Below are 11050 nucleotides of genomic sequence, written 5' to 3'. Positions count from 1 at the left end.
AGCTGGTAAACAGCTGCCCTGGACACAGATTTGACTTGTGCCTCCATGGACAGCTGTGAGTCCAAAATGACTCCCAGGCTGCGCACCTGGTCCTTCAGGGGCACAGTTACCCCATTCAGGACCAGGGAATCCTCCACACCTGCCCGCCTTCTGTCCCCCAAAAACAGTACTTCTGTCTTGTCAGGATTCAACCTCAATCTGTTAGCCGCAGCTAACAGATTGAGACAGCTTTTTTTTTTATCCTGTGAAAGCAATGCTGCTAACTCAACAATGAAAACTGCTGGTGTAGCAAGGGACATTCTGCTGAAAATTACTGATTAAAAGTTGGACATAGGTTAGTTATCCTGTGAAAGCAATGCGGCTAAGTCAACAATGAAAATTGTGGGGCATCAAAGGATATTCTGCTGAAAGTTATTGATTAAAAGTTGGCCTTAGGTTCACTGCCTTTCTCTCTCATTTCTTCAGAGTATTTAAGCACTCCCCTCCTATCATGCCAACAGAAGGCATTTTATTGGAAACACCAACTTCATTTTTCTCACTCTTTTGCCACTAGACTAGAGTGTTGATCAGTTTCAGCCTGCAGAACTGAACAAGCACAGAAGCAGGAAATGGCGCTTAGCAAAGACCGTGGAATTACAATGAATGATGGGAACAAAATCCCCATACTAGGATTTGGAACCTATCCCCCAGAAGCTGTAAGTAAAACATTTAACTCTCACGATTGTAGTAACTTGTTTTTGAGGAACCAAATGCCTGCCAGCTGCAGGGTGCTTCATACATTGCAAAGCACAGCATGCGATGCCTCACCTGATCTGAGAAGCCAATTGTGCATGAGAACTTCTTGGGTCACAGCAGCCAAGAATACAACATAAAGCACTGCTTTGACTCTCAAGGTGTTCGGGAACAAGGTACAACTGTAGCTGTTAGAATCAAATCACCTGACATATAGATAACCTGTCTGAAGGTAAAATTGAAGATTAAATTCCACGCACTAATCCATGGGTAGGCAAATTAAGGCCCGGGGACCGGATCCAGCCCAATTGCCTTCTAGATCCAGCCCGTGGACAGTCCGGGAATCAGTAGAATGTGCCCTTTTAGTTAAAATGCAACTCTGGGTTATTTGTGGGTCCTGCCTGGTGTTTTTACATGAGTAGAATGTGTGATTTTATTTAAAATACACCTCTGGGTTATTTGTGGGGCATAGGAATTCGTTGATTTTGTTTTCTACAAAATATAGTCCGGCCCCTCATAAGGTCTGAGGGACAGTGGTCCGGCCCCTGCTGAAAACGTTTGGTGACACCTGCACTATTCAATGGTTTGTAGCTGAGAAACAGTTTCCAGTGTGAATTGCTGCAGGGTTCAAAGTCCCCAGTGCAATATTTCTAGTGATATTTTTAAAAAAATATTTCTATATTTTTTAGAAAAATATTTCTATAGAACTGTAAGTGCCTACTATTAGTTTTGTTGGGAGTAACAATATTATCCAAACTCCCCAGGCATTAGCTAACTATTCTGGACACTAACAATAAATATAGAATCAATTCTTTATCCAAACCATCTTCATTTCTTTCATTCCATATCACCAGCAATGCAAATGAAGGGATTGGTGTCGATTCTTGTTAAATTAATTTCCAGGAACATCATGAATTTACCAAATAAAAGCTACCACTCGGTTTTTGAAGGAATTTTCCTTTTTCCATTTTTCCAATTCGTATGTCTCTCCACTCACATATAAAGCAAGGGTAGAATCTATTTTATAGAAAGAGATACATGCTGACGAAGAGACTTTCTCAAACCCTTCTTGGATATCTCTCCTATTTCACAAACATTTAAACCAGTTTTTTAAAAAGAGAGTTCTACAAACTATGTCTCAACAGAGTTCCACTGTTTGAACCAAAATAACTGACAAGTTAATTAATTGCTCATTTTCAATCCTGTTTGCCATTCGGTGGCACAATGTTATTTCGCATAATACAACGCATATAAATCACATTTTTTATATGCTTTTTCTTTCTTTTTATTTGATGTGTCTAGACCCAGCCTAGCTGAGTCCATGGGACTCAATCTAGTTTGACAAAGCGTGTTCTCCTTCATGGAGAGCACGTGTTGTGGTGGGGGCCGCCAGGACACTCCAAAGTTGGGGGCGGGCTAATTGTTCATTGGCCACTGATGCGATTGGGGCTTCCCTTGTTGTTGGGAAGAAGTTAGTGTTGCCATTTGTCGATTGACAGCCAGAAATGCTAAAATTCCTTGCACGAGGCTAGGGCTTCCTCTTTTTGACAGTGCATCGGATTGCCCATCCCTCCCTCCCTAGAATAGGGTTGTTCGCTTTGACCTTGCTATGCCTGTCATGGGGTCGTCTGCTCTTGGGGCAGGGGCCTGGTAGGAATTTTGTCCATCTGGCTGATTGGCTGGGGCCATTTGGTTTTTGCCTACTGCGTAGCAAATCGTCACAACTTGTAAGGTTGCAGTTAGGCATTGGTTTATGGTTTGGTTGGTTGAGGGGCAGTGGTTGAGTGCCTGCCCTTGGTAGGTTGAGTGCCTGCCCCTCTAATGCTGCTGCTGCAAGGGATTCCGTTAAAGGAATTGGGAGCTAACTATTGCTTGTCCACTCTGTCAAGGGGGCTCGGGCCATAGCAATGAGCTCCTGGTTGCATTTGGGGTGAGGGCAGGTTCCCTGCTCCGCGTAACCCCCAAGTGTATTCCCCTATTCTGACTTTCGCATCGTGCGGAATGTCAGTCTGTCCCCCATGGTGGGGGCAGATAGTCGCAACCAATGCCTAAGCAACCACTCACAAATTTGTATTTCAATAAAGTTGTGGCCAAAATTATGCCAAAAATCTTAAACAAAAATTCTGTGTGATGTGTGAGTTATTGGGGTGGCCCTGGGGACCTCGACACGCAAGGTCTACCAACACTCAAGGTTACTTACAGGTACTCTTTTATATTAATTCCTCCACTGAAGCAGAGACATTGACTAAATTTTCCCCCTTTTCAACTGGCAAGTGTGAGGAGGCTACAAAGACAGCCATAGAATTCGGCTTCCGTCTTATTGATGGCGCATATGTATACCAGTCTGAGGAGCACGTTGGGCGGGCCGTTCGTGCGAAGATTTCAGATGGAACAGTAAAAAGGGAAGACATTTTCTACACCGGAAAAGTGAGTGAGTTTGGCAAAAAAAAAAAAAGGTAAAATATAGTGCCTTCATCATGATGCAATTTCACAGACATTATTTAACAAAATCAGAGCAAAATGCCTCTCCCTATATAAACCTACCCAGAGTCTGCATTCATCCTCTGAGGCTCTGCTTTGTATGCTTCCTCCATGTGAGGCTCGGAGGACGGCAACACGAGAACGGGGCCTTTTCTGCATGGCTCCCCATTTGGGGAATGCTGTCTGCAAGGAGGCTCATTATACACCTCTAGGCGCCAGGAGAAAATGTTCCTCTTCAACCAGGCCTTGGGCTGATTCATACTCTACACCCTTTTTAAACCTGTTTGTGGGAGGAGGGATTACAATTTTGTTGCTTCTGTTTTGACTATTTATTTGTGCTTTTATCTTGTGAACCACCCTGAGAACTTTTGATGAAGGGCAATATAGAAATTTAATTAATAAATAGTAAAATATTATTTATTAGCAATAATTATTTTTTAAATTACTTCACCTTCTTCACCACAGCAATTCAAAATACTCTTCAGAACAATATTTGAGTTTGCCCTTAACACTGTGCACACCAGAATAGCCATCTGCCACAGCTAAATTGTCCCAAGGCCCATAAACTCTATATTTTTGACAGCTCTGGAGTACCTTCCACCGCCCAGAGCTGGTTCGGAAATGCTTAGAAGAATCGCTGAAGAAACTCCAGTTTGACTACATGGATCTGTTCATAATTCACAATCCATTTTCTATGAAGGTAAATAATTATTGATGTCATAATGAAAGTATTGAGTACAATATTTGAATTGGGGGTCGGGGGAGATCCTACTAAAAATATTTGATTCCTTGAAGGAACATTGGGAATTGTCATTGCCTAGAGATGCTGACAGTTCTCTGCTATACCATATCTCAATCGAATGATCGCTCCCAGATTTTGGGGGAGAAACATGCCAGTTAAAGAAAACCTTTGCATATCATGATTACATTAACCACATAGGCATCATAAGAAAGAAATTGTTTGCAGAGCAGGACTTGGCGAGGGAGCAAGGGAAGAAAAAAGGGGTTGGAGAGATGGGGAGACAGACTTGTGCTTGTGATTTGAGTTTCCCACAGATCCCTGCACTGTGATATCAGCCCCTGCAGGGTGAACTCCCTTTTTTATCACTGTCCATTAGTATTAGATAGTATTACAGAGATAAGAGAACTTCTAGGCCCGACCTGCACTTATTCCCTCCGCCTCCTTCTTTTCCAGCCTGGACCAGATTTAATTCCCATGGGAGAAGACAAAAAAACAATTTTTGACAATATAGATCTTCGTCAGACATGGGAGGTAGGTGCCTGGGATTAGCAAATCCAGCCCTTGAGTCATTCAAATGCTGAGCACAGTAGCCTTCCACCAGAGGAGGCATGTCCAGAACAATGACTCACACAATGGCTCCTATGAGAGCTGGTGAACTATAAGACTCCAATCTTAATCTGGAAAAAGGTGTGGCCTCAGCTATTCAACAAACACCACTCAACAAACATGTCATGTTTTCTTTGCCAGGCAATGGAGGCGTGCAAAGATGCCGGCTTGGTGAGGTCCATCGGAGTGTCCAACTTCACTCGTAAGCAGCTGGAAATGATCCTGAACAAGCCAGGGTTGAAATACAAGCCAGTGATAAACCAGGTAAAGCGTGATTGACCTCTGTAAGGGTTTGTTCCAAGTGTTGCGTGGCGAGGCCCTGGGCCCCGCAGTTCCCTTAGATAATAAACCCACAGACACAAATATTTTGGGTTAATGGTATAAATTAGGCTACAACTTTATTGGTTACAGATTTCAGCGGTTTTACTTAGGCACTGGGTAAAACCAGACCATATCCTGACTCCTGCACATCTGCAGGAAGCCTCTTAACAGTAAACAGTTAGGGAGAGCCCTACGATGTACATCAATTAAGAGCACCCCCATGGTCCCTGATGTGGTCATGGCATTGCCTTAGCCCACGCCCAGGCTTTGGACAGTATCCACACACCCAGATCCCTTTAACAGCGTAACTTTAATGAGGAGGGGCAGCAACCTCACCTCCCAATGCCTAAGTTGTGACAATGGCTACAAGGCAGGGGAAAACCAAATGGCTGGTGCCAATTTGCCAAGTGGAAAAATTCCTTTTGTTGTTGTTTAGTCGTGTCCGACTCTTCGTGACCCCGTGGACCAGAGCACGCCAGGCACTCCTGTCTTCCACTGCCTCCCACAGTTTGGTCAAACTCATGCTGGTAGCTTCAAGAACACTATCCAACCATCTTGTCCTCTGTCGTCCCCTTCTCCTTGTGCCCTCCTTTCCCAACATCAGGGTCTTTTCCAGGAAGTCTTCTCTTCTCATGAGGTGGCCAAAGTATTGGAGCCTCAGCTTCAGGATCTGTCCTTCCAGTGAGCACTCAGGGCTGATTTCCTTCAGAATGGAGGAAAAATTACTACCTGGCCCCAAAAATAAGGCGGCAAGGCAGAAGTCATGCAACGCATAACAAAAGGGCGGGTGAGCTGGGAGATCCAATGAGGAGGCGAGTGGAGGTCGCCCCCCCAACTGTGCCGAGGTTTAAATGGCAAGCAGCCATGCCCCTGGCTAACCCGATTGGTCAACTGGGGGCGTGACATGGCTGGGAGTCCCAATGTCCCGGGCAGCATCCCGCCGCCCACTGCCAGGTCACAATAAGGTCCTGGATGCCCTCCCACAACTCTGTCCCTGGGGGAAGAGGAGCGGTCTTGTTGAATGATTATTTATTTCGGGGGTTTTGTGGGAGGACCTTTGATTTGACAAACACAGCCAGTCCCTGAAAAAGCTTGCTTAAGGCTACAAGGTTGCAGATCCAGTCACAAGAAGATATGGTTATGAGTTCTGGGGTGGACTCCCTTAAATTCCCGCAACTACTAATGGTACAGATAGTCCCACTTGAATCATGGATTTTTTGTACCCTCTGCCCAGCCTTGATGCAATTCATCCAGCCTTGATCCAATTCATATATGGCAGTAGAGGGTGGTGAGGGGGGGGGATACAGTTCCCCCCAGACAATTAGTTCTCATGTCTTAGCCCCATACTTTCCGCCATTGCTGAGCCACAGGGGTGACACTTTTCACATACAAAATGCATTTACACAGAGAAGATTATTGAAAACGATACCATTACTTCCTTACATGTGGAATAAAACTGCCCCCTTTGAAAAGTCTTATGCCTCCCCCCCGTGCCGATTTTATTTTCTGATGTCTCCACTGTCCAATTTGATTGGAAATTTCAGTTTATTGAGACCCTGATAAAGCAGAGTCCCAGAACATCTGCTCAGCTTGGTGGAAAACCAGGTAAATCCCCCATCAGACCTTTCTGCTCAACGTAGAAAATTCAGAGACTGAGTGGGCAGAAATAGAGGCACTGCAGGCAGGACAGTGTGCCCAGGATATTTCTTCTTTGGGTATAATGACTCAACAGGGCTGGAGTGAGAGGAGACTGAGGGGGAATAAGCCCTGTCCCTCATATCCACCTAATACACATTTCACAGATAAGGAGCGTGGCAATGGAAACCACAATTGCAAGAATGGTCATCTAAAGATTCTGATGCATCAGAAAACACAACACACTTTAAGAATGGTAACAGCCTGATATTTTAAGAAATAATAGCATGGTTCTGCTTTTGTCTTTCCTTTATTTCACGGTAATTTTGTTTCATCTGAATTCTCACTCTGGGGCTGTGTTGGGGGATTTTGAATCCACAGGTTGAATGCCATCCTTATCGGAACCAAAGCAAGATGCTGGCCTTCTGCAAGTCAAACAATATCCTCCTGGAAGGATATAGTGTCCTGGGATCCCAAAGAGACCAAAGATGGTAAGAGATGAAGCCAAACCGTTTGGGGACCACCTCAGGCACCATCTATGCCCACTATTCCCCAGCATCCAGATCAGCTCTTGAGGCTGCATTCTGGATCCCACAATTAATAAAGATCCTCATGGGGGGTACCAGCACCAGGGCCTTTTATGTAGTGGCCCCACATTTTGCGAAATCATTCCACAAAGAGATCTACAAAGCTCTTCCCCTCCCATTTTAGACATTCTCAGAAACCTTCCCACTTTCTCCCAAACGTATGTTTTTAAATGTTGCAGGCAGGGGGCCATTTAATAATTTCTGCATCTGAAATTTTGTGCTGTTTTTAAATCACATTTATATTATGTTTAACAGTGCTTTAAGCAGTAGAATGGCAGGGATGAAAGGGCCTTGCACCCGGCCTTGCATTTCAATAATTATAGCATTTCTCTTTTTGCATAGCCTGTTCCCTATGTTTCAGAATTTTGAGTTCTGTAGTTTTCATCTGTATTGGAAGCCCCTCTAATGATTATTTTTCACAAGTGGGACCAGCAACAAAACTTTGCAATACTGAATTCTCCTGTTCTGGCCCAGTGAGCCGTGCCTTCTTCCAGGGCACTCCATTACATTTCACCTCCCTCCCCAATGCTCCGTATTTTCTCTCCAGCAGGTACTCAGGATTCTTTATACACTGAGCAGACACCATCCCCATTGGCCTGTTGGGGCTTTGCTTTTCTTTCTTAGTTTTTCCCCCTAAGTACATTTTTGTACTTATGAAAAGCTTGGGGTTCCCTAAAGCCTGCTGAGACCCTTCTTTTGTTTATGAATCGTCCAACTCAGACTGTGATTTATGGTGGAGAACGGGATGCTAAAAAATTATATTAATTCACATCAACCAACCAACCAAGCAAACAACCAACAGTTAAATGCAAAATATTTACTTAGATTTATATACTGCCCCTCATCACCACCCATCTGAGGAGTCTATTCCATTGTTGAACAGCTCTTACAGCCAGAACGTTCTTCCTAATTTTTAGTCAGAATCTCCTTTCTTGTAATTTGAATCCATTGATTTAGATCCTACCCTCTGAAGCAATAAAAAACTAGCGAGCTCCATCTTCCATGAGGCAGCCCTTCTGATATTTAAAGATGGTTATCACATCACCTGTCCGTCTACCCTTCTCCATGCTAAACATTCTTAGCTCCTTCAACCATTCCTCATGTGGCTCAGTTTCCAGATATTTTATCATTTTGTTTGCCCTCCTCTGCACATGTTCCAGCTTGTCAATATCCTTCTTAAACTGTGGAGTCCAGAACTGGACACATTATTCCAGGTGAAGTCTGACCAAAGCATTATAGAGTACTGCTATTACTTCCCTTGATGGGAACACTATACTTCTGCTGATGCAGCCTAGAATAGCATTAGCTTCTCTTCCTGTTGCATCACACTGTGACTCATGTTAAGCTTGTGGTCTCCAAAGACCCCTAGATCCTCTTCATATATACTGCTGTCAAGCCAAGTGTCCCCCATCCTATATTTGTGCATCTTGACACCAGAAACACACCTTCTCTCCTTATTGCTCTCCAACAGGTACAATACAGACATTCCTCCCCTGCTTGAAGACCCTCTGTTGGTTGCGATCGCCAAGAAGCACAACAAAACCCCAGCTCTCGTGGCTATTCGCTACCAGCTGCAGCGTGGCCTGGTGGTCCTAGTGAAGACCTATACCAGAAAGCGAATTGAGGAAAACACCCAGGTAAAGCAGTAAATATTAATCCATTTAAAAACAATACCGAAAAAGCACGTTGTTTGGAAACTGTGATCTCATGGGTCACATAACTCATGCAAGAGTAAGGGAGCGAAGATGCACATATTGGTTTGGGGACTCAGGATGTCGGAGGTGTTTCCAGCAGTGGGTATTCACAAGAATCACTGTCTCAGACTGTGAAGTCAGAGTGCAACCATCATGACTAGCTTCCATTGGTATTCTTATCCACCATGAATTTGTCTAATATTTAAAGCCATCCAAGTTGGTGGCTGTCACTGTCTCGCATGGAAGCAAGTTCAGTAGTTTAGCTATGAACTGCATGAACTTGCTAGACTATGACTTCTAGACCATGACTTCCCTGACCATTGGTCATGATGGCGGAGACTGATGGGGAGTTGGAGTCCATCCACATCTGGGGGGCCACAGTTTCCCCACTCCTGTTCTATTGCAAACCTACATTACTATGCATATAAAATTCCCTCAATGGGAGGACATCTGGACTGAAGCTGTTGAATGAAGGAATTCAACTTTGGAAGGTGGTAGCAAAGTTCATAGAATCATAGAATTGGAATAGACCACAAGGGCCATCGAGTCCAACCCCCTGCCAAGCAGGAAACACCACCAGAGCACTCCTGACATATGGTTGGGTTGTCAAGCCTCTGCTTAAAGACCTCCAAAGAAGGAGACTCCACCAGCAAATTGGCAAATTGACAGCAAATTCCACTGTCAAACAGTTCATACTGTCAGGAAGTTCTTCCTATGTTTAGGTGGAATCTTCTTTCTTGTAGTTTGGATCCATTGCTCCGTGACCGCTTCTCTGGAGCAGCAGAAAACAACCTTTCTCCCTCCTCTATATGACATCCTTTTATATATTTGAACCTGGCTGTCATATCACCCCTTAACCTCCTCTTCTCCAGGCTAAACATGCCCAGCTCCCTTAGCCGTTCCTCATAAGGCATCGTTTCCAGGCCTTTGACCATTTTGGTCAAAGTTCCCTTTGGTATCTCTGTGGCTGGAAAAAAGGTGCACAGTTCTGAGGTGCAAAAAGAAGACATGAGTAAAAAGCACATCAGCATTATTTTTTTCTCCCCCTGACAGGCATTTACTTTCCAGCTGTCTGAGGAGGATATGAAATCCATTGATGGCCTTCACAAAGGCATGAGCTTCATAAAAATGGATATGTAAGTCATATTTAAATAGTGTGCATATGGATACATAAAAGTGGTTCACGCAAGAATTGATACTGCGAAAGCAAAAGGAAGAAGAGATCTGGCATCCATCTCTTCTCTTCATAGAGAATAAGGTGAAATTATAGAAGGAATTACTGTGGAGACTTTGTACCAAAGCCCCATGCATTGTTGGAGTGGGGCGCATTTTGAATTTCAGCCTCCCAGATAGTCTTCAGGGTGGGCATTTGGTGGCAAACTCGGGGAGCTTACAATGCACTGTGTGAAATGGTCCCATGAGGCAATGGCTGGCAACAGATCAATGTGTGTTGCTTGTGCATCTGCAACACCCCTGGGTGTTGACTCTCTTTTCTTTTGTTTCAGATTTGCTGGTCACCCACAGTATTACACGCCAGATGTGGAATAAGGACCCGTCTCCCATCTCCAATTTATCCCCTTCTGAACCTGGGTCCTTTTGCATGGAAAACATTTGTTCTAACTAGGGATGGGCAAATCTGTCAGTATCAGTTCCTCCCAGCAATCCAGCGGCTCATTTTCCACACTTCAGTTATCCATATCTCCACATCAGTTTGGGATTTTTCAAAATCTCATGAAAATTCATCATTGTAAATTTCTCCTACCATACACATTTTTCTTTGTACTTTTGGCTAAAATAAAGCATGTTTGCATGGTGTTTTCACTGATATATGTTCTTTAATGCATACTTTACCCCACTATATGCATTTTTGTAATGGTTCTGTACCGGAACAACTGCATCACACAATACAGAGAATTGCCACTTTCTCAGCATAACTGAGAAATTTCGATATGCATTTCAATTTGCATATTGGTTCAAGAAGTGTGAGCTGTGTAGTTTGTCATTAAAATGTGAACAAAAGATGATGTTATATGCATGCATTCTATCCTCTAGACTGTAACAATATTCAAAATGTCCTTGCTGAAATCATTTGTTGCTACTTGCTGTCTCCCACTCATCCCCTGCTTTGCATAACCTGAACCCTCCAGTAAAGGCAGAGGCTGTGGACACTCTTCCTTTTAATCTGCATTCAGGGTGAGCGTTGTGCACACGGCGCCACATTCCACATCCTTTATCCATCCTGACATTTCTTA

At 43.9% G+C, this 11050-nt stretch overlaps 1 protein-coding gene across 1 annotated transcript; it reads left to right on the top strand.

Annotated features, from left to right (window-relative positions):
* Window positions 1–556: 556 nt before the first annotated feature.
* Window positions 557–10623, top strand: LOC309541406 (aldo-keto reductase family 1 member C3-like). The gene is made up of 9 exons (XM_082239246.1): window positions 557–695; window positions 3007–3159; window positions 3797–3913; window positions 4409–4486; window positions 4703–4825; window positions 6899–7008; window positions 8576–8741; window positions 9852–9934; window positions 10304–10623. Exons 1-9 carry the CDS (start codon window positions 609–611, stop codon window positions 10344–10346), a joined length of 960 nt encoding a protein of 319 aa, XP_082095372.1. The 5' UTR covers window positions 557–608; the 3' UTR covers window positions 10347–10623.
* Window positions 10624–11050: the final 427 nt, after the last annotated feature.

Source organism: Podarcis vaucheri, assembly GCF_965113315.1.
Source record: "Podarcis vaucheri genome assembly, chromosome: 10".
In the NCBI taxonomy this organism is placed as follows: Eukaryota; Metazoa; Chordata; class Lepidosauria; order Squamata; family Lacertidae; genus Podarcis; species Podarcis vaucheri.
This window is presented reverse-complemented; position numbering and strand designations above follow the sequence as displayed.

Coding starts and splice junctions, on each gene's coding strand:
- LOC309541406 (XM_082239246.1), top strand. CDS start 609: ATGGCGCTTAGCAAAGACCGTGGAATTACAATGAATGATGGGAACAAA. Junction 3,914..4,408: donor ACAATCCATTTTCTATGAAG/GTAAATAATTAT, acceptor CTTCTTTTCCAG/CCTGGACCAGATTTAATTCC. Junction 7,009..8,575: donor TCCCAAAGAGACCAAAGATG/GTAAGAGATGAA, acceptor GCTCTCCAACAG/GTACAATACAGACATTCCTC.